This window comes from Lissotriton vulgaris, chromosome 7 (genome assembly GCF_964263255.1).
Source record: "Lissotriton vulgaris chromosome 7, aLisVul1.2, whole genome shotgun sequence".
NCBI classification, from domain to species: domain Eukaryota; kingdom Metazoa; phylum Chordata; class Amphibia; order Caudata; family Salamandridae; genus Lissotriton; species Lissotriton vulgaris.
Genome location: NC_141695.1, coordinates 1,150,615,767 through 1,150,642,244, shown reverse-complemented (window position 1 = coordinate 1,150,642,244; position 26,478 = coordinate 1,150,615,767). Strand labels below are relative to the sequence as shown.

Below are 26,478 nucleotides of genomic sequence, written 5' to 3'. Positions count from 1 at the left end.
GACATATAGTCTCCATTCAGGTTCGAGGTCAGCAGCTTTACATGGTGCAAGCAGTAATAAGAGTATTACAGCATCTGCGAGGAAAGATGCAGGGTCGGCTCATCTAGCATGAAAGGTGCAACAGAAATAGGAACTCTGGGGGGCAGATTTACAAGAAACTGACTTATCTGTAGAGATGCACCAGTTTCCCTGCACCAGCCTGTGATACCCTTGCGCCACCATGGATCCGCCATATTTACAATACGGCGCACCATGGTGCAAGGACTAACATGTGTCAGAAATTCTGCTGCCCCACCATGCCTCTCATGCAGGGGCGTAACACTGGCCCCAGCAACCCCCACAGTGCATTCTGGCTGGAGAGCTCCTGATTGAGCCTGGAGGGGGCCTCTCTACGTACCGTGCAGGGAGGCCCCCTCAATTTTCGTTACGCCAAGGCTCTCATACAGTAGCTACATAAACAGGGGAAGTTCCTATGTGGCACTCACAGCCTGTACCCTACCTGCTGGTCCCCCTAGTGCTGCTTTATGACTTTGTGTGGTCACAGGGCTCTTGCACTGCTGCGCTGTCCGCAGTGAAGATGTGTAAAGTCCATTTACCTTCAAGCCGCCAGGACAGTGTTGGCTGTGGACGTTCATCCTTCTCTACACTTCCTTCTCTGTCTGCGGTCTCATTATCTCTCTGGAAGGTGTGCACTGGATGGTGGGTCATACTTTGTAATGGGGCGCGTGTGCCACTTCTATGTGACAGATGTCCCTTGCTCTCACTTCTATGGGAGTCGTTGTGCTACTGGGCTTGCCTCTCTTGTGCCTTTGTTTGTGTTGTTGTTGGGTGGACTTGAATCTCAGGCTCCTCTCCTGCAACACTGCTGCCTCGGTCAACTTTGGTACCTTTCCTTGTACCTGTTTTCACCATCAGTGGGTTTTTGGAGCTAGGCCCTGCTGTGTCTCCCCTTTGCTCCCAGGCCGGCTGAGTGACTGTCCAGGAGGCACTGATTTTGCCTTATGTCTTCAGGAGTGCAGAGTGGCTTCAAGATGGTGGGCGCTGCTCTAGGCAGATGCCAGCGTTGCACTGTCCTCCAGGAAGGAAGGGGGTGGGGTGTTGGGCAGTGTCCTCTTGTTTTAAGTATCCCGCTGCTGTGTTGTTTTATAGTTAAGTACAATATTTTTCGTCACAAAGTGAGGCAGAAACTGCTTGACAGATACCAAGTAGTATCCCCTCTTTATTTTGGGTTTCCATTTTTTTTTCTTCAAAATAATGAACAATGTTTGGGTGAACTCCTGTAACCACCAACATAAATTCAATCGTTACCTTCATTACTATTCTTTTTCTCTTCACTAAATGTACGGTATAAATCTTGTACCATTCACTACCATGGACCACATCTTTTAAATGGCCGGTAGCCCTCATTCTAGGGTTTCTTGGTAACCCCTTCCTCAACTTCCGGTGAACTACTGGTGCAAATTGTGCTGTGCTTTACCTTCTTCCTGCCAGCCTCTCTGTCCTCCTTTGAACTGCTGGGGCGATTTTGTGAACTTCTGTACACCACCCGCAGCTGGGCCCTCAAAGAGGTTGGAAAAACCAAAGGAAATGATGGACGGAGCTTTGACAATTCAAGCACTCACCCCCAGTCAACTGATCTGGGTTTAATACATCACCGTTCTTAAGCCCACTCTGCCACCCCAGTTCAGACATGGCCATATGCAAATCAGTCTGACCCTATGCCTCATGGGAACAGTCCAGCCCGAACTGCCGAGCCATGCCTTCCCTGGACCGGAAACAAGCTGCCGAAGAGGTTGTCGCTGCAACTTTCTGATGTCCAGTTTTGTGCTGGTTCTCCGGGCAAACGATCAGAAGCGTAAGGCGACACTTTTCAGGCAGAAAAAAATGCACCCTGGGGCTCCCGAAAGGCTCCAATTTTAAGCAGAATGCTTTTAAAGTAAGAAAACATCAAAACACCACCAAGGCCTTGTGGGGATGGTGAGAGTTGGTTGCAAAAGTCCCACCATTTCCCGAATCCATGCGTTCTTTTCTATTATGATGGTCATGCCAACCAGAGATAAAAAGCCATCACTTGAACTTAGGAAGGTGAGTGACGGAATGTGGGAGATTTCTTATTAGGTTGCTGCTTTTGAAAGGCCTGTTGGGCTGAGGCCGAATCAGGGTGTGATTGAAGATAAACAAGGTTCTTCTATTGCTGGTGGTTGGGGGATTAAGGTGAGTAACATTATTGAGATTTTGATTCCTGCTATTATACATAATACCTCCAAAGGCCGGGGTCGCAGGGGATTCTGTGCATCATGTGTGTAAGAGGAGAGTGTGTGAGAGCTGGGAGGGCCTGAGAAAATGGGTCGGTCTGTCCTTCCTGTGGGAAGGTGTCAGTTCTCAGAGCTGCAGAAAGAGGGAAGAGGGCGTGAGGAGGGGAAGGAAGCTGCTGATAGGTGGAGCCCATTAAGCCCTGGCCCTGTTTACACAGCTCCTGACACATTTCCCCTGCCGTCACTTAGAGTCAAGCATTATAGTGAGCTGGGTAAAGGGAGTTCCCATTATTTTACTGGGCCATGAATCCCCTAGAGTCTGACTGCTCTTAGAAAGACCTCTTCCCCTCCGCTCCACCCCTTCTCAAATCCCACACCCCATCCTCTGAAACACCCCGCATCCCTCGAGAGTCCCTGACCTGCCCTCCCAGAATGTCTTGCAGGTTGATCTTGTTCCAGTGGTTTCTCTAAGAGTGCTCCAGTCACATCACAGGACCTCAGTTGTTTGTTATAGAAAGCGAGAAGGGGATGGGTGACATTTTAAAAGGGAAATATTTTTAATGTCATCTCCAACCATATCAAATACAGTGGTGGCCGGGTCAGGTAAGCGCAGTGGGGTGGTGGGGCTGGAGCGGGTCGGGGTGGAGACGGGGGGGGTGGGGGGGGGGGGTGGGGGGGGGGGGGTTGGCAGATAATGGAATAGGTATAATTAAATATATAAATAATACATATTCTGTCATCTGTTGACTACCCTCTCCACCGCGCCTGCCCCGCCACGCTTACCTGAGCTGGCCGGTATTTTGTAAATGCGAGCTATAGAGTGGAACGGCTGGCTTAAAAAAATCGAGAGGTGGGGTAAATTTTAGAATGCAAGTGGTTCCTTGGATCCATATGAAATCTAGCCTGCCCATAATAAATGTCACTAAAATGGTTCCCAACCGTTTACAACCATTCATGTGTGACCACGGATGTGAAGTCACTGAGCCTTCTGTTCGCTGATTGGCCCTAAGAGGGAACTCTCATTCTCCCTAATGGTGAGGGTCACAGAACATACAGGATGGGATCAGGGACCACTTCCCCAAGTGGAACAGTCAGTTCCTTCCATAATGGACACAGCAGGCAAGCTCAGACCTGCAGCATGTCATGCCCCAAAACAATGAGCCTGTCATTCTCTATGCCCCTTCAACTTTTAGGAGACCAGCCTGACCTGCTGCCGGAGGCCTCAACTGATATAGGTCTGGGAGTGGTAACAGAAGTGGTCTTCTTGGTTTATACCAACGGATGCCGAATGGACACCCCATGATTCAACTTCAAGTCAGATTGCCTGGATCAGGGGTGTCCACAGGACGGTTGCATCTGTCAGGTATAACAACAACTATATGGGAATTGTTCTCTTCTAAAACGAATTTTAAGTGAATTCTCAATTTCCTAAGAATCCACTATGAATCTTCCTATTCTGAATAAAGCCAAACGGAATATTAGGAAGAAAGTTCAAGTTCTAAAAACAAACGAAATGCCAAACCAGATAAGTGACAAAAACCTCCAAATGCACATTAAATAACTGTGGGGTGGAAATAGTGTTTTTCAGACGTTGGACATCCACCAAAATGATGTGATTTCCCTTTTTAACCCTTTGTAGAGTGCACAGATGTCTGTTTGCTCTTAGTACGGATGACAAAAAATCTGCCGCTTTTTGGCAGATGACATGCATTTGCCAAACTTTACATCAGGTCTTTTGTTTGACCTCTTCATATCTGCTGTTCGCTGGCATGTTCAAGAACACAAACAAAAAGAAATTGAGTTCACTAGAATGCAGGCATTCAATAGAAAATGTACATTTGAATTTACCAGAACACTTGATGGAGCATTTAGAGTACCCTCAACCCCAACAAGAGTTTTGTTGACCCCCCCAAAACAAACTATTGCCAAGTGAAGAGCCCCACACCACATCATACCACTCCACACCCTTCACCCACCCCCACAGTGCTTCTGTTTCCTCCCCGTACTGTTTGGGTAATGGCATGAGCGGTACTCACTGTGAGAGGTGATGTACTCTGGGGACTTCCCTGGCCCCAGGGGGTCTGCTTCTTCATAGTAGTCTTCGGGTGGGGGTGTCGTGGGCAGTGGTGGAGGTGCGTCCGCCGGGACCTGGAAACCAGAAGACAAAGATTCACCAACGGAGACAAATACTAAGAGGTTAAGTCACTGGGAATTTCAGAAAGCACAGTATGCACACTGAATCACTGGAATAGGGTGGCATTACTCACAAAAGGTACCTGATTAATAGCCCTGGATCATAGACGTTATTTAGAGGACGCCAGGGGTCGTGGCTGCGACCCCTGGCTTGTCTCTTGCTACCCCTGGTGCTGTCTTTGCTACCCCATGCCCCATAGGCTACAGGAACAGCATTAAAAGTGGAGGGAAAACAGGGCAGTGAGAGCCATGTTTACCATTTACAGAGCCACACATCCCTTCCCTGTGGAACTCTGAACACTGAGGCAGAATGATACAAACTGAATTACAGCAATAACTTTCTGACATGGAGGATGCTGTGTGATTTTAAAAAGTAAGCTGGGTAAGCCGAAGTAATGCCCTTTTATTTTATGTGAAGAGGTGAAAACACACATTCCCCTGGCACCGGTCAGATGAGATGTTAAGGCCCAATGTGCTATGTTTTAACATTTCTGATTTAAAAGCCAGAAACATTCCAAGCCTTCCTCAGTTAATCCCTGAAGTGAAAGTGTGAGAGCCTGAGAGGACAACATTTGCCTTATTTCTGAGCTGGTGGAAAAGTTAAGTACTGCAGGGTATGGGTCCAGGGAATTTGTGCAAGGAAAGTTAGAAGAAAAAGTGTGTTTCATTAGGATGAAATCACAAGCAGTTGTAAGTGGTTGCCGGGACTCTTATGTATGTAAACATAAATCTGTTCCAAATTGAAGTGCATTTCCAGAGGCATAAGCAGGCTTGTGAATATGCCACAGCTACATGTACAGTTCATGTATTTAGTCAAACCATGGATACCCCCTAGTTAACACAGGGGTGTTGACTAAACTAGGATGTATCAGCAATAGTAGTTTTTTGTTATTTTTTTAATCTTGCAATGATTGTATTGTAATAGTGTCATTTCTTGTGATGTCAAAAGTCTTGTGGAAGCACTTCCTGTGATGTCATGAGGGTCCAAAGGGTGTAGGATGCCACTTCCGCTGCCCATGGCATTTTGGTTAATTGACATTCATGCCCGGGATCTCTAAGCCCTCCATTCTCAAACACAAAGCTCACAGAATACCCGCTATTATGAGCTTTTCACACTGCCCACCAGAATAGACTTCATACACAGTATTCCCAACACCTCCCTGCATCAAACTTGCTCAGAGTGGGAACTTCATCTTTGTCTGGAACTGCAGTTTATTAGAAGCATGCAAGCCACCATTACGCCAAACTCTACCACTACAGATTTTAATTCACACCACCTTAAAAACCCCAGGGATTCCAGATTCTTGCAAGACATAATGCAGAACATTAATAGTGTGTTAACAGAAGTCCGCTGTAAAGGCAGCATTAGAGAACCTTAAGCTACCAAGATTCCACAGCCCAGGGTACCTTAGGACACAACTAAAACAAAACAAAAAACATAAAACAACAATCAAAAGGCTTCAGTGTTTGTGTTCATTCCATTCCTGGCCTGTGTGCTGAGACAAGCCAACCAATACCGGTTCCACTGTGTCAACTATGTGCTTTTTTTCAAATTTGGTGCCTGGCTAGTGGGAAAAGGGACTGTTAGACAACCACGCTGTTGGAAAAGGGATATTGAACAAATAGGGCACTGATGAAATGTAATCACCACAGAAATGGACACATTATTTTACAGAAGACCCAGAGATGAAAGGCTATCAAACTCTACACCAAGCACATAACACTGTCTAGGAATTTAGATAACACGTCCATGTTGCTCAAAACAAAAAAACAAAAAATTTAAGAAATAAAAACAATGCCCTGTGTCACCGTGAGAGGAATGTCCATCTTATGGCCCACTTTGCAACAGCTGAGAACATCTACCTCGCTTGCTTTTGTGATACATAAATATTAGCAGAGGAAAGAGATGGGCCTGGGGCAAAGAGTGCTGACTGCTTCCCTTCACCCCCCTTGTGACGTCCCTGGTGTTTTGTATATATTCCTCTCACAAAAGCTCTGTACAATAACTCTAACATTACATTTCAACACGCGTAACAGTTCCTGGTGGTTTAATAAAAAAACATCAAAGCATGAGGTCAGCACCAGAAGAGGTGTGAGAACCAGCATCCGCCCCTCTAGTATGTCAGCGACTGCTAAACGATGCCTGGGAGGATTTGGGAAATGTTTTCCATGTGAAGTGCATGGATATTTCATGAAAATGACTATTATTATGTGGCAGATGCTTGGGTGGTCATCCGCATGGAAATTGGACGTGTGGTCCCATCTGGCAAACAATGCTTTTGTGAGGTACCTGCTTAATGATTTATCCCAAGTTTCTAAAAAAATGCGGGGAACATTACACGTAGGGCACTACCTGCCCTTGGACACGTCTGATGTCCCATTGCACCAAGACATGTCTGCTTGTCCCGGCCTTCCCCAGACGAACAATTGATTAAGAGTAAGGAAATACAATTAAGGCAAAATGTGTGAAACCCAACAGACGGGATTTATGCAAGATTATGCTTGTGTCATAAATATTTAGTCTATCACACAGGGGTGGTCCGAGGAGGTTTAGACTAGAGACCAGCAAGGGTTAACACTACGACAGCCAAGAAATCCTTGAGTGTAAAAGGATTACTGTTCAATTTAAGACCTAGTTAGGGTGAAATATCCCTTTAAAACACGGGTCTTCAAACTGGGTTGGGCCCCCCTAAGGGGGCCTCGAGTGATCCCAGGGGGGGCCAGGCTCTTGCCAAAAGAAGTATAATGCTTTGTTTTAATCAGGTAGAAAATGAGTGGCAGTAAGCCGCTCAGTAATGGGCTATCACTAACATATTTTGTCATTTATATCCAGCTGGTTGTGTGTGTCAAAAGGGGCCACAAATACTCTTCAATCCCCCACCCCCATTTCTAATAATAACACTGTGGCTACTTTTGCACATTAGTAAGGCCGGCCTGACCAGAATAATATGTTTGGCAAACAAGTATTTGGTCCCTTTTTAAAAACGATAACAGAATTTAACTGCAATGTTTAACTATGTCATGTGTTTAAATAAGTTGAGACATATTTAATTATTGCCAGTTTAATAGAATCATTGTGAAAAATTCTGAGGTGGGCCTGATGATATTGATTTTGTCATGGGGGAGGGAGGGAGGCATCAAACAAGTTGAAGACCATTGCTTTAAAAGGACGATTTCCCTCACACATCATAGGTGGCATGTTTCATCATTGGGGATCTCCTGGTTCCGTGATATCTAGTCATGGTACGGGCTTCAACCCTCTCACTGAGAGGGAGGAGCTCAGGGATGTTTTATTCTAGTGAAAGGTATTGTAAATACCTCAACGATGAGCCGAGAGTGCTGGGGCAGCAGAGCAAGAGTGTGAGTGACAGTTAAAACTAGCTACAGGGTAGGCAGTTTCCTTTATTCATGGGTCCCTAGGCCAGGATTAAAAATAGGGCACTGCGGAAGGAAAATATACCCGCTATTAGTGGTAATAAAAGGCCAACATTTTTCAGCCAATTAACCCTTTACAGAGGTGTGGCGGCTTTCTATAAGCCTAATAATAAGTGCTGCTGCTCAATGAAAAATAGTGTGCGAACAAATGTATGTATGTAGAAGAGTTTAAATATACATAACCATCCATTGATCCTATGATTCGTTATAGAGTGGAGGATTCACTGGTGGTAGGTTAATAGACTTAAACATGTCGACCTTTTATTGACACTAACAGCGGGTATATTCTCTTCCCGCAGTGCCCGTTATATACACATATAAATTATAAACATTATAACAACGTGGACTATTTGTGAAGACGTATATTATAAGAACTCAATGAAACACACCCTAGGGTTTCTGTCCAACAAGGATGAAGAGACAGACCAGTGTTGCCAAGTAACTTAAAGACTGTTTTATTGGGGCTCAACATCAGAAAATTAAGACCCTAAACAGAAGATTCTGGGCCATATTGTCAAGAACGGCGATAACATTATCGCCACTTTAGCGGCAGGAAACTGCCACTAAAGCAGCGATAAGGGGCTTGATAATATGCCCTTGAGAATTCCCATAGAAGCCCAGGTTCTGGTGTGAAGGACATCAAACCTGGGCTACTATGGGAATTCTTAAGGGCATATTATCAAGCCCCTTATCGCCACTTTAGTGGCAGTTTCCTGCCGCTAAAGCGGCGATAATGTTATCGCCGTTCTTGATAACATGGCCCTCTGTCTTACTCGGTTTAAGAATCTGGAATTCAAAGATATTTTTCTCTGTCACCTGCAGAGTTCATGAAAGGGAAAACAAGAGTGCACAGTAGCGACCAGGATGAGACAATAGTCGAGAGGGCAGGGTGATTGATGGGCAGCGGGAAGTTGAGAGGCCCAGGCTCACGGGGAACACAGGGCGAGGGCCGCATTGACCATCTGAGAGTGCTCTAGAAGAGGGCATCGCACTGACCATGGTGAACGCAGGCACACAGGGCTCAGCTCTCTGTGGCACAATGTCTGCTTATAAAGGAGAGCCTTGGCACACAGCGGGCCTTGTCGTGCCACCAAGCACCGCATGGGTCGACAGACACTGATTGTTGGTGCGTGTGTGTGGGGGGTTGGAGGATTGGGAGAAGAAGGCATTCATTTCATTCCCTAAAGCAGCAGTTCTTAACCTGTGGTCTTGGAACTCTTGGGGGTCCGCCACGACTGCTCAGGGGGTTCGAGGCTGCTTAGAACATTTTAATTAACAGATTAATAAACAGTGTATAAATAAAAATCAAAATGTAAGATTTACATTTTAAAAATATTCTGTAAATCTGAAGGAATTTGAGTTTGGAGGCTAGAAATGAAGTTTGTATCATCAGAACGATTCATGGGAGGAGTCCAGTGCATCAAACAGAATACAGTATGGACAAAGGGTGGCCTCAATTAAATTTAAAAAAAACTCTAACCTTCCCATTAAAATTACAATTTTTATATTTTTTACATTTGTGAATTAAATAACATATTTATTCATTTGTGTATTTGCTTGATTCTGTATTTTCATGTGATGTTTTGCGTTTCAGTTCATCAAAATTACTTAGACCAGCGTCCATTGCTTCCAGTAATGCCTCCTTGGTGGTCCCAGGATTCCAGTAATGACTCAATGGGGGTCCACAGATTAAAGTATTGATTATGTGGGGGTCCACAGAAGTTAAAAGGTTAAGAACCACTGCTCTAAAGGTGAGGGATTTGGGCTCCTCCATCCTCACATCAGGTTGGGAAGGAGAGATAACGGAATGAGAGGTCAACAAGAAGCCATCTCTATACATCGGCCTTGAAAAACCGGGGCCAACAGTTATTAACATTTTGCATCTGGGTTGTGCCACTTTTTAGCAACAGCCTGGTGCAAAATCTATTTTGGGATTTACAAAACCACACAAGCCACGATTTGAGTGGATTTGTAAAAAAAAAGAAGAAAAAAGGTAACTCAAGGCAGCTTGCATTACCTTGTGTAAAATAGGTGTTCCATGAATTTTCATGCAAATCCATATTTACAAAGATTTGTAAACATTAGGTTACAGCAATTTTGTGTGTCCACCCGAGGCAGCTGTAACAGGTAGAAATATTTGTATTTCTCCTTGTTACTTCGACTTTTATGCATGCTGCATTCTGCATCAAAGAGTAACGGGCGAGTGTAGAAAGTACTCAGATTACTCATGTGTCAAAGTACTCAGATTACTCATGTGTCATACCGTGAAAATGCTGCAAGGCGAAACGCGAAGGTATAGTGCTGCAGAGCACGAGTGCACAGATTTAGATATGCTAACACTTGTAGAGCACGAGTGCAAGGATGCGTTATGCTAAAACGTGAATAGTGCTGTAGAGCACGAGTGCACAGCTGCAGCTCTGCTAACACTTGAATAGTGCAGTAAAGCACGAGTGCACTGCTGCAGCTCTGCTAACACTTGAATAGTGCAGTAGAGCACGAGTGCACGGCTGCAGCTCTGCTAACACCTGAATAGTGCAGTAAAGCACGAGTGCACTGCTGCAGCTCTGCTAACACTTGAATAGTGCAGTAGAGCACGAGTGCACTGCTGCAGCTCTGCTAACACTTGAATAGTGCAGTAGAGCACGAGTGCACTGCTGCAGCTCTGCTAACACTTGAATAGTGCAGTAGAGCACGAGTGCACTGCTGCAGCTCTGCTAACACTTGAATAGTGCAGTAGAGCACGAGTGCACTGCTGCAGCTCGGGTAACACCTGAATAGTGCTGCAGAGCCCGAGTGCACAGATGCAGCTATGCTAACACTTGAATAGTGCAGTAGAGCACGAGTGCACTGCTGCAGCTCTGCTAACACTTGAATAGTGCAGTAGAGCACGAGTGCACGGCTGCAGCTCTGCTAACACCTGAATAGTGCAGTAAAGCACGAGTGCACTGCTGCAGCTCTGCTAACACTTGAATAGTGCAGTAGAGCACGAGTGCACGGCTGCAGCTCTGCTAACACCTGAATAGTGCTGCAGAGCCCGAGTGCATGGCTGTAGCTATGCTAACACTTGTAGAGCACGAGTGCACGGCTGCAGCTCTGCTAACACTTGAATAGTGCAGTAGCGCACGAGTGCACTGCTGCAGCTCTGCTAACACTTGAATAGTGCAGTAGAGCACGAGTGCACGGCTGCAGCTCTGCTAACACCTGAATAGTGCTGCAGAGCCCGAGTGCATGGCTGTAGCTATGCTAACACTTGTAGAGCACGAGTGCACTGCTGCAGCTCTGCTAACACTTGAATAGTGCAGTAGAGCACGAGTGCACTGCTGCAGCTCTGCTAACACTTGAATAGTGCAGTAGAGCACGAGTGCACGGCTGCAGCTCTGCTAACACCTGAATAGTGCTGCAGAGCCCGAGTGCATGGCTGTAGCTATGCTGACACTTGTAGAGCACGAGTGCACGGCTGCAGCTCTGCTAACACCTGAATAGTGCTGCAGAGCCCGAGTGCATGGCTGTAGCTATGCTAACACTTGTAGAGCACGAGTGCACTGCTGCAGCTCTGCTAACACTTGAATAGTGCAGTAGAGCACGAGTGCACTGCTGCAGCTCTGCTAACACTTGAATAGTGCAGTAGAGCACGAGTGCACGGCTGCAGCTCTGCTAACACCTGAATAGTGCTGCAGAGCCCGAGTGCATGGCTGTAGCTATGCTGACACTTGTAGAGCACGAGTGCACGGCTGCAGCTCTGCTAACACATGAATAGTGCTGCAGAGCCCGAGTGCATGGCTGTAGCTATGCTAACACTTGTAGAGCACGAGTGCACTGCTGCAGCTCTGCTAACACTTGAATAGTGCAGTAGAGCACGAGTGCACTGCTGCAGCTCGGCTAACACCTGAATAGTGCTGCAGAGCCCGAGTGCACAGATGCAGCTATGCTAACACTTGAATAGTGCAGTAGAGCACGAGTGCACGGCTGCAGCTCTGCTAACACTTGAATAGTGCAGTAGAGCACGAGTGCACTGCTGCAGCTCGGCTAACACCTGAATAGTGCTGCAGAGCCCGAGTGCACAGATGCAGCTATGCTAACACTTGAATAGTGCAGTAGAGCACGAGTGCACTGCTGCAGCTCTGCTAACACTTGAATAGTGCAGTAGAGCACGAGTGCACTGCTGCAGCTCGGCTAACACCTGAATAGTGCTGCAGAGCCCGAGTGCACAGATGCAGCTATGCTAACACTTGAATAGTGCAGTAGAGCACGAGTGCACAGCTGCAGCTCTGCTAACACTTGAATAGTGCAGTAAAGCACGAGTGCACTGCTGCAGCTCTGCTAACACTTGAATAGTGCAGTAGAGCACGAGTGCACGGCTGCAGCTCTGCTAACACCTGAATAGTGCTGCAGAGCCCGAGTGCATGGCTGTAGCTATGCTAACACTTGTAGAGCACGAGTGCACGGCTGCAGCTCTGCTAACACTTGAATAGTGCAGTAGCGCACGAGTGCACTGCTGCAGCTCTGCTAACACTTGAATAGTGCAGTAGAGCACGAGTGCACGGCTGCAGCTCTGCTAACACCTGAATAGTGCTGCAGAGCCCGAGTGCATGGCTGTAGCTATGCTAACACTTGTAGAGCACGAGTGCACTGCTGCAGCTCTGCTAACACTTGAATAGTGCAGTAGAGCACGAGTGCACTGCTGCAGCTCTGCTAACACTTGAATAGTGCAGTAGAGCACGAGTGCACGGCTGCAGCTCTGCTAACACCTGAATAGTGCTGCAGAGCCCGAGTGCATGGCTGTAGCTATGCTGACACTTGTAGAGCACGAGTGCACGGCTGCAGCTCTGCTAACACATGAATAGTGCTGCAGAGCCCGAGTGCATGGCTGTAGCTATGCTAACACTTGTAGAGCACGAGTGCACTGCTGCAGCTCTGCTAACACTTGAATAGTGCAGTAGAGCACGAGTGCACTGCTGCAGCTCGGCTAACACCTGAATAGTGCTGCAGAGCCCGAGTGCACAGATGCAGCTATGCTAACACTTGAATAGTGCAGTAGAGCACGAGTGCACGGCTGCAGCTCTGCTAACACTTGAATAGTGCAGTAGAGCACGAGTGCACTGCTGCAGCTCGGCTAACACCTGAATAGTGCTGCAGAGCCCGAGTGCACAGATGCAGCTATGCTAACACTTGAATAGTGCAGTAGAGCACGAGTGCACTGCTGCAGCTCTGCTAACACTTGAATAGTGCAGTAGAGCACGAGTGCACTGCTGCAGCTCTGCTAACACTTGAATAGTGCAGTAGAGCACGAGTGCACGGCTGCAGCTCTGCTAACACTTGAATAGTGCAGTAGAGCACGAGTGCACGGCTGCAGCTCTGCTAACACCTGAATAGTGCTGCAGAGCCCGAGTGCACAGATGCAGCTATGCTAACACCTGAATAGTGCTGCAGAGCCCGAGTGCATGGCTGTAGCTATGCTAACACTTGTAGAGCACGAGTGCACGGCTGCAGCTCTGCTAACACTTGAATAGTGCAGTAGCGCACGAGTGCACTGCTGCAGCTCTGCTAACACTTGAATAGTGCAGTAGAGCACGAGTGCACGGCTGCAGCTCTGCTAACACCTGAATAGTGCTGCAGAGCCCGAGTGCATGGCTGTAGCTATGCTAACACTTGTAGAGCACGAGTGCACGGCTGCAGCTCTGCTAACACCTGAATAGTGCTGCAGAGCCCGAGTGCATGGCTGTAGCTATGCTAACACTTGTAGAGCACGAGTGCACTGCTGCAGCTCTGCTAACACTTGAATAGTGCAGTAGAGCACGAGTGCACTGCTGCAGCTCTGCTAACACTTGAATAGTGCAGTAGAGCACGAGTGCACGGCTGCAGCTCTGCTAACACCTGAATAGTGCTGCAGAGCCCGAGTGCATGGCTGTAGCTATGCTGACACTTGTAGAGCACGAGTGCACGGCTGCAGCTCTGCTAACACCTGAATAGTGCTGCAGAGCCCGAGTGCATGGCTGTAGCTATGCTAACACTTGTAGAGCACGAGTGCACTGCTGCAGCTCTGCTAACACTTGAATAGTGCAGTAGAGCACGAGTGCACTGCTGCAGCTCGGCTAACACCTGAATAGTGCTGCAGAGCCCGAGTGCACAGATGCAGCTATGCTAACACTTGAATAGTGCAGTAGAGCACGAGTGCACTGCTGCAGCTCTGCTAACACTTGAATAGTGCAGTAGAGCACGAGTGCACTGCTGCAGCTCTGCTAACACTTGAATAGTGCAGTAGAGCACGAGTGCACGGCTGCAGCTCTGCTAACACCTGAATAGTGCTGCAGAGCCCGAGTGCACAGATGCAGCTATGCTAACACCTGAATAGTGCTGCAGAGCCCGAGTGCATGGCTGTAGCTATGCTAACACTTGTAGAGCACGAGTGCACGGCTGCAGCTCTGCTAACACCTGAATAGTGCTGCAGAGCCCGAGTGCACAGATGCAGCTATGCTAACCCTTGAATAGTGCAGTAGAGCACGAGTGCACTGCTGCAGCTCTGCTAACACTTGAATAGTGCAGTAGAGCACGAGTGCACTGCTGCAGCTCTGCTAACACTTGAATAGTGCAGTAGAGCACGAGTGCACTGCTGCAGCTCGGGTAACACCTGAATAGTGCTGCAGAGCCCGAGTGCACAGATGCAGCTATGCTAACACTTGAATAGTGCAGTAGAGCACGAGTGCACTGCTGCAGCTCTGCTAACACTTGAATAGTGCAGTAGAGCACGAGTGCACTGCTGCAGCTCTGCTAACACTTGAATAGTGCAGTAGAGCACGAGTGCACGGCTGCAGCTCTGCTAACACCTGAATAGTGCTGCAGAGCCCGAGTGCACAGATGCAGCTATGCTAACACTTGAATAGTCCTGCAGAACCCGAGTACATGGCTGTAGCTATGCTAACACTTGCAGAGCACGAGGGCACAGATGCAGGTATGCTAACACTTGAATAGTGCTGTAGAGCACAAGTGCACTGCTGCAGCTCTGCTAACACCTGAATAGTGCTGCAGAGCCGGAGTGCAAAGATGCAGCTATGCTAACACTTGAATAGTGCTGCAGAGCCCGTGTGCATGGCTGTAGCTATGCTAACACTTGTAGAGCACGAGTGCACAAATGCAGTTTTGCTAACACTTGAGTAGTGCTGCAGAGCACGAGTGCGCAGCTTCAGCTATGCTAACACTTGAGTAGTGCTGCAGAGCACAAGTGCACGGATGCAGCTATACTAACACTAGAATAGTGCTGCAGTGCACAGATGCAGCTATACTAACACTAGAATAGTGCTGCAGTGCACAGATGCAGCTATACTAACACTAGAATAGTGCTGCAGTGCACAGATGCAGCTATACTAACACTCGAATAGTGCTGCAGTGCACAGATGCAGCTATACTAACACTAGAATAGTGCTGCAGTGCACATATGCAGCTATACTAACACTCGAATAGTGCTGCAGTGCACAGATGCAGCTATACTAACACTCGAATAGTAAGGTGTGATATGCAGCCCGGGCAGATGATTGGATCTGTGGTAATACTTGAATGTCAGGGGGTAGTGGGGCGCATGGGTGCAACGATGCAGCTCTGGTAACACTTGAAAAGAAGGGGGTGCCATGAAGCATGGGTGCACTCCTGCAGTTCCTCTAAAACCTGTGCAGCAGGGGGTGGTGTGAAGCCTGGGGTCCCATGCATGAGTAAATCTCTACAATTGCTCTATGAGGGCACCTTTCCTCTTCTTATGTACAAAGTCCAGTACTTACAGATGGGGACATTTTGCAGGGCTGGCCCTCGCTCTCATCTTCCTCATCATCCTTCATGTTCTGTAGCTCCTGAAGGTCGCAGTCTGTGAGGAGCAGATTAACAAACAATGGAGTTGCATAGGTAATGTTCACATTTTTATTGCGCTACCCAGTACATTGTAGAACCATCCCGCTACTGTATCAAACGACAAGTCTGTTTCTTGAATCTTCTCTCTGTACGGTGAGTGCGTATTTTTTTTGGGGGGGGCACATAATTTGCATTGCATTACTACTCTGGCTCTTGAGAAGGCTTCAAGTGCATACATATCTCTTTTCTCTCTTAATCTACATCTGTTTCTGTCTGTCTTCACCCAAAAGCTCTTAGCAGCACCACACATTTTTGGAAACAATTGTTGCAGATTGTCTATTGAGGATCGAGCAGGAACAGAATTGTAGCCTAAACTAGCAGTAACGAAGGCTGACTCAATGAGCTATAGAATGTCAGCTACTCTGTGCTTAGGGGTAGCACTTGCTGTTACTGTTTTGCCACTTCATAGAGCTGGAAATAACAAGTGTCACTATCACTAAATCATAATCAATCATTTGAAATTTAAAAGGTTGAGTCAACCCTTCCAGGACTGTGATCTGTGGGCCATGCACGCGTGCAGGCAGGAAGTGGTTCACTCGCTGAGCCATCCTGCCGGCTGTGCATGCATCTGCCTGCCCCTTTACCTGTCCCTATGCCTGTGCCTGTACCTGTACCCATACTTATATCAGTGTATAAAAGTACCTGAGCCTGTACCAATACCTATCCCCAAACGTATATGTATACCTCTAACTGTATCTATGCCTATGCCCTTGGTGGAATGAAGTGTTTTCCAACTGCCTGGGTGTCTTATGAATGTCTAGAACTTAGATACTGAATCCATAATTCTTACTGAGTTTTTAGTCTTCACCTGTACTGTATCTTAGGGTGTGCACAGTGTACATCCTGGACTCTGTGCAGAGCATGGCTTATGCAGATCAATACCTGCTGAAGTCCAGTGCACCTGCAGTGACTTACAGTGTTAGTCTGTTGAGGAGACAGCCCTCCAGTGAAACTGACCATCTCTGAGTGTAGGCAGGTGATCCAGATGTCCCAGTGCTGTTCATGAGCAGATGCCACCTTTGCTGTCAGGGGTCCCCCAGATGGAACCAGGCTGGTTACGGTGCCGTCACCCCAGGGTATGAAGAGACTGAATTGCAATAAAGTGCCTCTAGTTAAAAGGCACAGGACTCTTAGGGGCTTATTTACAAGCCCCTTGCGCCGCTGGTACGTCACTTATTCCCAAGTTAAAAGTGACGCAGGGGGCTTGTAAATAAGTCTCTTAGTATTTACCTGTACACCTGCAGAGGAACTTCAAACTAGCTCCCTCCTTTAAATGTCCAGTCCTTATTACTGTGTGCTGTGCTGCCACATGTGTGGTAATGTATGTACATCATAGTTTCACAAGGGAAAGGTGAGTGCGGTGTCCATATGGGTCACAGACTGCCTGCCATATAAGTAAGTTATCTCAATCCGGAGGATTCGGTGTACTTTTATTAAGAAATATTAAAGCGCTTTTTTTAGTTACCAGTAAATAAAAGTCCCATTCCTCTTCGAAGTTATAGCACTGACTAGACCCTGTGCTAATTACAGTGCTATGTACTGTATTGTTTCTCATCAATACCCCTCCTAGAGCAGGACTTCACTGCCTGACCTCATAACACTGACAGAGCCAAGGCCAAACAGAACTGACATGGATCGCCAATCGGAAATCAATAGTATCTTATAGGAAACTTCTTAAGACAGCTAGATTTCAATTTTGAGTACTGACTTACTATGTTTAGGCAAAGAGTTCCGAAACACCTTTGCATGCGATTCATGCGCTATATTCAACTAACATAGCATTTCTGACCCTGGGACATCAGAGGTGGATAACAGCAGCCTCAAAGTCACTGGTTGCTACAGGATTTTAGGAAAGGGCCTCGCCTAGGTCTTCCCTAGAATATCTGCATCCCCCACAGTGTTCACAGCCAGTATTCATGCAGTGCTGTACATTTATCCAGGTTCATTGAGTTGTAGGGGCCATCAAAGGATTAAAGAAAGGTCTGCATGGTTTCCTGGGGACCAGAAGTCCCTCTTCCTGGCTTGAGAAGGAAAGCAGTGCCTCCTGAGACGTCTTCGCTGTAAGGAGAAGCTTGGTCTAGCAGCTGTTTAATGCTTTCCTAGCTTTTCTTGGACATTTAATTTCTAGTACTGAATTTCCCAGAAAGTTACTTGGTTACAGGGAAATCAGCAGTTGAACTCATACAGCAGAAGAGTCATTCTGAAACTTATGTCAAGAGTCTCAAGATCATCTTGTCCACACTGCACCTCACTGCTATACAGGATTTTACCAAATTAAACAAGTTTGAGACTCTAGATTTTCATATATACCTGTCCCAGCTAGGATCTGCTAATAATAGGTTAACCATACTTTGAACTATGAAGTGGTGAACAATAGAGAGTGAATCTCATATATTGTCTTAAATACACAATAGGAGAGCCCGCCACCGTTGTCTCCCGAGTAAACTTACCGAAATCATCGAAGAGTGATTCCACAAAGCTGGTCCCATTGCGAAGGGAGACTGTGTTTACGTAGGTCATATTCACCTCATCCCCTGGAGAGAAGCACATGAGAAGAGCAGTGAGAAGCAAGAGAGACCCATGCACAAGTAAGGAGTAATAAGACAACGGACATACGCAAAAGGTCAGTACAGAGTGTGATAAGGCTCAGGACGGCGGAAACAAGACCATGAATACGAGTAATCGGCCAATGGATGCTTGCAAGAAGCCAATGGTAGAAATCAACATGAGGAAGAAAGTAATGGACATAGACGAAAAGTGTGTGGAGACTGTTTTAAGGCCATGGACACCAGCTAGAAGCTGATAGATGTCAGTAATAGGGCAATGGATGGCTGGAAGATCTCAGTGGAGATTGTCAAGAAGGAAACAGATTCTGGCAAAATGGCAGTGGATACTGCTGAGGTGGAAATGGATGAATTGTTCTGCATTTTGTCCATCAACTTTTGTTTTTGAATGTGTCACCCCGAGTGGGACGAGTATGCCCAGACGTGGGTTTTGTGCTCTCCATGCCACTGGAATCAAGCTATCCTGGCTGAAGAGGGGTGAAACCCTGAAACCGGTCCTAGGATGCTTGTTTCCAGTCCAGGGAGGACCTGGCTTGGCAATTCGGGCTGGACTACTCCCATGAGGCACAGGGTCAAGACTGATTTGCATATGGCTGGGTTCAAACTCGAATGGCGAGCAAAAAAACGATGGATTTAGGCCCAGATCTCTGTACTGGGGTGAATGTATGAATTGTTCTGCATTTTGTCCATCAACTGTTGTTTTTGCAGGTGGAAATGGATGGCAGGGAGGAGGTGGTGCAGAGCCAGGTGCAGGGGTATGAAGGATGTTGATGGAGTAGGATGAGGATGATGGGAAGGAGGATGAAAGCAGATGCAGAGGACCATGAAAAGATGCCGGTGCTTCTGGATCTTCACTGACCTCCCGGGGGCTGCAGCTTCTGCAGAATGCTGGACACAGAGGTGGTCTTCTCCCGAGCCGAGGTGCTCAGATACTCCTGGTCTAGAAGCTCGAGCAGGAGGTTCAGTTCTGGGATCAGCTGCTCCAGCACTATAAGAGAAGACAGAGTGCGTAAAGAGTGAGAAGCCGCTACTACAACATGTAGAGATAGACTGCTTCCTTTAACCCCGTCACACATGCACAATATGTGCAATCATGTCTCCCTAAGTTCCATGCCCACAACACGTACAGCCACATCCCTCCAACATCTGCCTCCACATCGATGGAGAAACTGTGCCGTCTGGTGGCGCACATGTGACCGTGGTGTGAGCTTATGCCAACCATCAAAAACAAGGCTCTTACCTTTATAAATACATCCACCAAATCAAACACCCAAAACCAAACATATCATGTACTTGGGTAATGAAATCACAATAAACCCAATCAACAAATCAAACACAATCGCTCATGATAAAATGCACAACACATTACTCGCTGAATTATAAGCCTTCCATACGCATGTGTAGTTACGCAAACATACAGTCACTTAAACCTGTGTATATACAGTAACACAAAAATTGCAGCTATTCTCAGAGACATTTTAAGGCAGGGGCAAAGTGAGCAAAAACCAAGAGCCACACCTTCCATGGGGCCGCTGGGAAAGTAAACTTTCTCCTTAACTAACCTACATCTGTTTATTTCCATATCTCGGACTCTCTCCCCTTTACCTAACTCTACCTTTTACTGTCTCTCTCTTTGCCCAGTGGCATCTGAAGGATTTTTAGGGGATTTGGAAAGACATATTTCAATGGTTTTTGTGTGAGGCCACGTTCGTGAATGTGTGTGTGGCCTCATGCCCTGTTCAATTAGCAGGAAAAATATAAACAGGGGACCCCAAAGTATGGCTTGCCCAGGGCCCCAAAAATCCTTAAGACAACACTGTCTATTCCATCATTCTCCACCAGAGACACAAAGCACGCACTCACACAACTACACACAATATTTAATACCTGTTATTTGCAGTTCACGTGTACGGAAAAACTGTGGTAAAATGTGCACACAAAAGCAAGCTAATTATACATGTCATTCAGTTACAATCCCTTAAACACATACAAATGTTTACCGGTGCACCTAACATAATGAGCTCTAAACACATTTAGCCAGCCCAACAAAAACATTTAATGGAATCAGCAAATACACTAAAAACTTTAAACCTCTAAAAACACCAAAGATGCCTAGCTGAGAAAGAACAATGAGTATGAGCCAGGTAGGTAGTGTCTGAGACAGAAGTGGCGCCAGAGAAAGGGGCTGGTGTAGTTAACCAAGGTAGTGCTGTCTTTACTAACAAACATTGGCAAACACAATTGGTTTCGCCTATGAGAGCGCTACTGGCATTGGCGAGTGTTTTAGCCATGTTGTACACAATTATGGCTGCTGTTCAGCATAGCTAAAAGTTAATGCTGTGGTGTGGGGTAGGGTGGCGTGGTGTGGGGTGGGGTAGATTGGAGTGGCGCAGAGTGGAATATGGTAGAATGGGATAGTGTGGGGTGTGGTAGATTGGGGCATAGGGTGAAGTTGGGGTAGAGTGGACTAGAATGGAGAGGTGTGGATTGGAGTGGATTTTAGTGAGTTTGAGTCGAGTAGATTGTGATAGATTGGAGCGGGGTAGATCGGAGTGGGTAGATTGGTGTGGGCTAGATTGAGGTAGAGTGGGGTAGACTGGAGAGGGGTAGATTGGGGTGGGCAGATTGGACTAGATAGGGATTGGGTAGATTGAGGTAGAGTGGAATGGGAATTTTTAAATGTATTTTATTTGAAATTTATAGAGTGCATGGCTACCTCCCATGGAGGTGTTCAGGCGCTAAGGGAGTAGATTCACACAGAGGCCCGTAAGAAGGAATAAGTACAGTTAAAGAGACAAGTTTTTAAAACTCTCCTAAAGGCTGATTCTGGTTCCGTCATTCAGAGATAGAGAGGCATGGCATTCCAGAGCTTCGCAGTTCTGGCCGCAAACGCTTTGCCGCCTATCCTGGCCTTAACAAGCGGGGAGTTGTGAGCAATTTCATATGGTTTGGTCTCGAGCTCCAGTTGTGTTGGTAGCTTTGCAACCTAAGATTTAAGTCTCAAGTATGCCGAGCCCCGACCCCTGGTCGTTCTGTAGGCCAGAGTAAGGGCCTTAAATTCAATTCTCCTACTGATGGGCAACCAGTGAAGACTCTGTAGATGAGGAGAAATGGAATGACGGAAAGGCAATTTGCAGATCAGTCTGGTCGCGGCAGCTTTGAGCTATTTGCAATCTGCGGATCAAATAGGCTGGAAGTCCTTAGTAGAGACTTAGGATATATTGGGGTAGAGTGAATTGGGATATATTGGGGTAGACTGGAGTGGAGTAGTTTGGGGAAAAGTGGAAAAGTGTGGATTGGGGTAGAGTGGAGTGGGTAGATTAGGTGGATTATAGTAGGGTAGAATGGAGTGGAGTGGGGGTACATTGATGTAATTTAGAGTAGGGTGGATAGGAGTACAGTAGTTTGGGACAGAGTGGAGTGGGGTAGATTGAGTGAATTAGAGTGGGTAGATTGTTGTGGGATAGTTTGGGGTAGAATGAAGAGGGGTAGATTGGAGTGGGTAGATTGGTGTGGAATAGATTGGGGTAGAGGGGAGCAAGGTAGAGTGGGTGAAGGGGAGTTGGATAGATTGGAGTGGAGTTGAGATTGGAGTGGGGTGAAATAGATTTGGTGTAGATTTGAGGAGTGTGGTACATTGGCGTGAAGTATGGTAGAGTGGAGTGGGTTAGATTGGAGGGAGTGGGGTAGATTGGAGTGTGGTACATTAGACTGGAGTGAGGTAGATTATGGTAGATTGGAGTGGGGTAGACTGTGGTGGAGTTTGGCAGATTGGAGTGCAGTGGAGTAGATTGGGGTGGAGAGGAGTTAGATAGATTACAGTGGAGTTTGGAGTGGAGTGGGGTAGATTGGAATGGAGAGAGATACATTGAACTGGGGGAGATTGGGGTGCTGCAGAATGGAGTGGAGCAAATTGAAGTGTTGTGGGGTAGATTTGAGTGGAGTGGGTTGGATTGCGGAACATTAGAGTGGGGTGCATTGGGGTAGATTGAAGTGGATTGGAGTAGAGTGGGTAGACTGGAGCAGAGTGGGATATATTTGAATAGAGTGCAGTAGACTGAGGTGGAGTGGGGTAGATTGGAAAGGGGTGGCATTGAATAGGTTAGATTGAGTGGAGTGGAGTGGAGTGGGGTAGATTGGGGTAGAGAGGAGTAAGACAGAGTGGAGTAGGGTAGATTGTAGTGGAGTGGGGTAGATTGCAGTTGAGTGGGGTAGATTGCATCATACTAAAGTGGATTGGTGTAGATTGGGCTGAAGTGGGGGAGATTGAAGTGGGGCAGATTTAAGAGGAGTGCAGTAGATTGGAGTGGAGTTGGGTGGAGTGGGGTGGGGTGGATTGGAGTGAAGTGGGGTAAATTGGAGTAGAGTAGACAGGTAATCTGTAGCGAAGTGGAGTAGTGGAGTGGGGTGGGTAGATTGGAGATGGGTACGTGGGTGGAGTGGAAGGGCATAGAGTGGAATAGTGTGTTATGGAGTGATTGGCATAGATTGCAGTGGCGGGCTGTAGAGTGTCTTAGTGTGGAGGGGCGGAGTGGAGTGGGATGTCGTAGAGTGGAGTGATGTAGAATGGAGTGGCATAGAGTGTAGTGTGGAGTATGCATGGTGTGGGAGCACACTGCTGTTACAGGCAACACATTTTCAATTAACCCGTTAGGCAAATTCCCAGTGCGGACGTTCCATTGCGCGGGCGGAATCGGAAGGTTCAGCGGACGTGCGCAGCACTAGCGAGGTAGTGCACTCGACGTCCGCCGAACGTTCGCAGCACTTAACGGGTTAAAATGACCATTACATTTGCACCAAAATACGGTTTTACTGCACACAAACGATAATGTGTGCAAATGACATCACCTAGTGTATTGATGTGTTTTGATCTTATTCAAATATTTGTTTCTACTACACTTCAGAATTACAAAACAAATGTGCTTCATTTGTACTAACGTGAAATTCTGAAACATCAGCGCAGTTCATTTTAATTTATTTTTCTTTCTCCTCTTACATGGATACTCAGCAGGATTGTCACATAAATTCTCTCACTTGTGTAGAGAGAAAAAAGTGAACACCAAGCTCCCGTGGAAGACAGCTTGACATTTTACCTCTATCTTTAAATATACAGCAAATGTGACAAGATAAGAACAAAATGTAAAGGCCTGTTTACAGAAAGCGAGTTCGTGGAAGAATACAGTAAGTAAGATTTGGGAAACGGGAGGGATGAACTCAGGCTGGACAGACTAAAACAAATAAAGCCGGCAAAAAGAAAGTCAGAAAATATGAGCTACAAATCACAAAGCTATTGCTCAGCAATGGACAGAATGCATTCCTAGGTCACCTTTTCTGAATGTCCTCAAGATGTCTTTAGCAAACCAGAGAGATGCGCTGTCTTATAGACTTCAGCCAAAAAAGGGTTTCTGATCTAGAGGGCGAGGGTTTGCAAACAGAACTTGTGTTTGCACTTAGGAATTAGTGTCTGTGCTTGTGATGCATGAGCTAAGGAATGAATGTCTGTAGTAATGGTCTGGTGGATAAGATAAGGGGGTGCTGTTGTCTGCACTAAGGGATCGGTTTCTACAATAATTGGTGTGTATCTGTGATAAGGGACTGGTTTATGAGTTAAAGCACTGGTGTTATAGACAGGCAACTGGTGTCTGAGCTAAGGTGCAGGTGCATGCACTAATGGAATGGGGCCTGAGATAAGGGGCAGGTTTTTGAGATAATGGACTGGTGCCTTAGACGTGGGACTGAGGGAATAAGGAACTATGCCAAAGGTACTGGTATCTGTGCTAAGGGAATGGTGTCAAAAATATAGGACTGGTGTCTATGATAATGGCAGGTGTCCAAGATAAGAGACGGGTTAAAGAGATAAGGGACTGTTTTTTATTTAAGTTAATGGCCTGGAGTCTGTGATGAGTGACTGGCCTTTGAACAAGGGAACTGGTGTATGCAATAAGGGGCTGGTGTCTGGTATATGGCACGGGTATTTGCACTAAAGGAATGGTGGCTACGATAAGGCGCTGATTTTTGGGAGAAGGGATGGGTGGCTGAGATAAAATCGTAAATCTTACGTTCTTATATAGCGCCTTTCACCGTAAGGTCTCAAGGCGCTTGCTTTGGGAACCCGTCCTGGCCTTTCCCTGCGAGATTACCCCTACTGGGCATCCCCAAGGTGAAGACCAGGCATCCCATTGCAGTGGGGCCATAGTGGAGATTAAGCAAGCTATTGCCCAGAGTTGCAGAGTGTGAACCCACGATTCGAGTAGGCACCGAGGCGAGAATTATCGAGTCTGTGGACATTTTGAGCTCAAGGCCCTGCCGCCTCGGGGATAGAACCCTGGTCCCGGGTCTGACCTCTGCATCAGGGACTGCCTCCTCTAACCAGTGAGCCACACTTCTCCAAAGTCTCTTCTCTAAAAGACTAATGAACACTGTTGAGGAACTGGTCTCTCCAATTTGAGATATTGTTTCTGCCATGAGGGTCTGTGAGGAGGTTCTGGTGTCTGAGATTAGGGATTGGTGTTTGCACTAATGGATGGGTGTATTCCATAAGGGACTGGTGTCTGCCATAAGGGACGGTGTCTGCCATAAGGGACTGTGTCTGCGATCTGAGACTGATGTCTGTACAATCAGATTGGTGTCTGAGATATGAGACTGGTTTTTGAGAGAAGGGACTGGTGTCTGTAATAACAGACATGTGCCTGAGATAAAGGACTGTGTTTGACGAGGGACTGGTGTCTGTGATAAGGGACTGTTTTTTTAGAGAAGGGAGGGGCTGGTGTCTGCACTAGTGGACTGGCGTCTGAAATAAGGGACTGGTGTCTGTGATGAGCGATCGGTGTCTGACATAATAGGCTGGTGCCTGCACTGACAGACTTGTGTCTAGATAAGAGACTTGTGCCTGTCACCAGTCACTGGTGTCTAATAAAAGGAAATGCTGTTTGCGATCAGGGATTGGTGTCTGTAATCAGGGACTGGTGTCTGCACTAACAGACTTGTGTCTAGATAAGGGACTGGTGTCTGTGAGTTGTAAATGGTCTCTCTGATGAGAGGTCTGGTGTCTGCTGCCATGAGAGACTTATGTGTATGAGGAGAGGCTGGTGTCTGGACCGGTGTCTGTCAGAAGGGATTGGGTGTCTGCACTATCGACTGGTGTCTCAGTTAAGGGACTGGTATCTGTCATGGGGAACTGGTCTCTGCAATAAGGAACTGGCTTCCAGAGAGGGGACTGGTGTCTGCTCTAACTGACTGGTGTCCCAGTTATGTTATGTTATGTTATGTTATTAGGGTTCTTCTATAGCGCAACGGCTACTCCAGTAGGAGTGTCCCGGCGCTTTAGCGAAGAGGTCCTTTAAGAAGACCAGGGACTGGTGTCTGTGACGAGGAGGCCCATACATGCCAACATTTGAGAAGAGCAAAGAGGGATATTTTAAAAAAATAAAATCGGGAGAATGGGACCTTGAATCGGGTTACTGGTATGCATGGGCTTCTGAAGTGCGCTGCTGCAGGATTTGACATTTGAAACACAAATGCACGTTTTTTTCATACCTTTCAGACGCATGGAGTGCAATGGCAGGCAGAGAGAGAGTGATGCAAGTGTTGTGCACTGGCCTGGTAGGTTGCTGGCAGTGCATGCTACCCAAATCCCCCTCCCCCCCTCCTCCTGTGACAGCCCGGGCTAAAACAGCTTCTTGTGCACACACACAGACCCTCCCCAACCAATACTTCAAAGGTCTTTAAAAGACCATTCCCTTGTTAATTACGCTTTGTTGGTTTTTCACCACTTCTAGTGCCCCTGCATGGCCACTCTGACTATTGCTGGAAGAATTGGTACTTTACACAATACCAAGCCCTGTCAGCTGAAACCCCAAGGAATCGAGTTTTTGCTTGCAGGAATCGGGAGGCGGGAGACTAGCCGTGAAATCGGTAGTCTCACGCCTGAATTGGGAGGGTTGGCATGTCTGAGGAGCTGGCCTCTGCGATGAGGGACTGGCACCCAAGCTTGGGTTGTGGGGTGGAGTCTGACTTCGAGGTGTCTGAGTTCGGGAGCGGGGGATTACAAAGAGCCCGGAAGGCGGGGAGCGCGCCTCTCATATGGCCCGCGTGCCATGGAGGGCACGTGACAGGACCCGTGAGACTGCAGCTGC

The 26,478-nt window shown here is 47.1% G+C and overlaps 1 protein-coding gene across 1 annotated transcript in view; it reads right to left on the bottom strand.

Moving 5' to 3' along the window:
• AFAP1L1 (actin filament associated protein 1 like 1) overlaps positions 1 to 26,478 on the bottom strand; it is a 164,525-nt gene that overhangs the window by 91,718 nt on the left and 46,329 nt on the right. Inside the window, exons 2-5 of the mRNA XM_086931589.1 lie at positions 19,203 to 19,331; positions 18,230 to 18,313; positions 15,653 to 15,735; positions 4,292 to 4,403 (exon numbers count right to left, since the gene is read on the bottom strand). Coding sequence (XP_086787715.1) covers positions 4,292 to 4,403; positions 15,653 to 15,735; positions 18,230 to 18,313; positions 19,203 to 19,331 — 408 coding nt within the window. The remainder of the gene's footprint in view (positions 1 to 4,291; positions 4,404 to 15,652; positions 15,736 to 18,229; positions 18,314 to 19,202; positions 19,332 to 26,478) is intronic.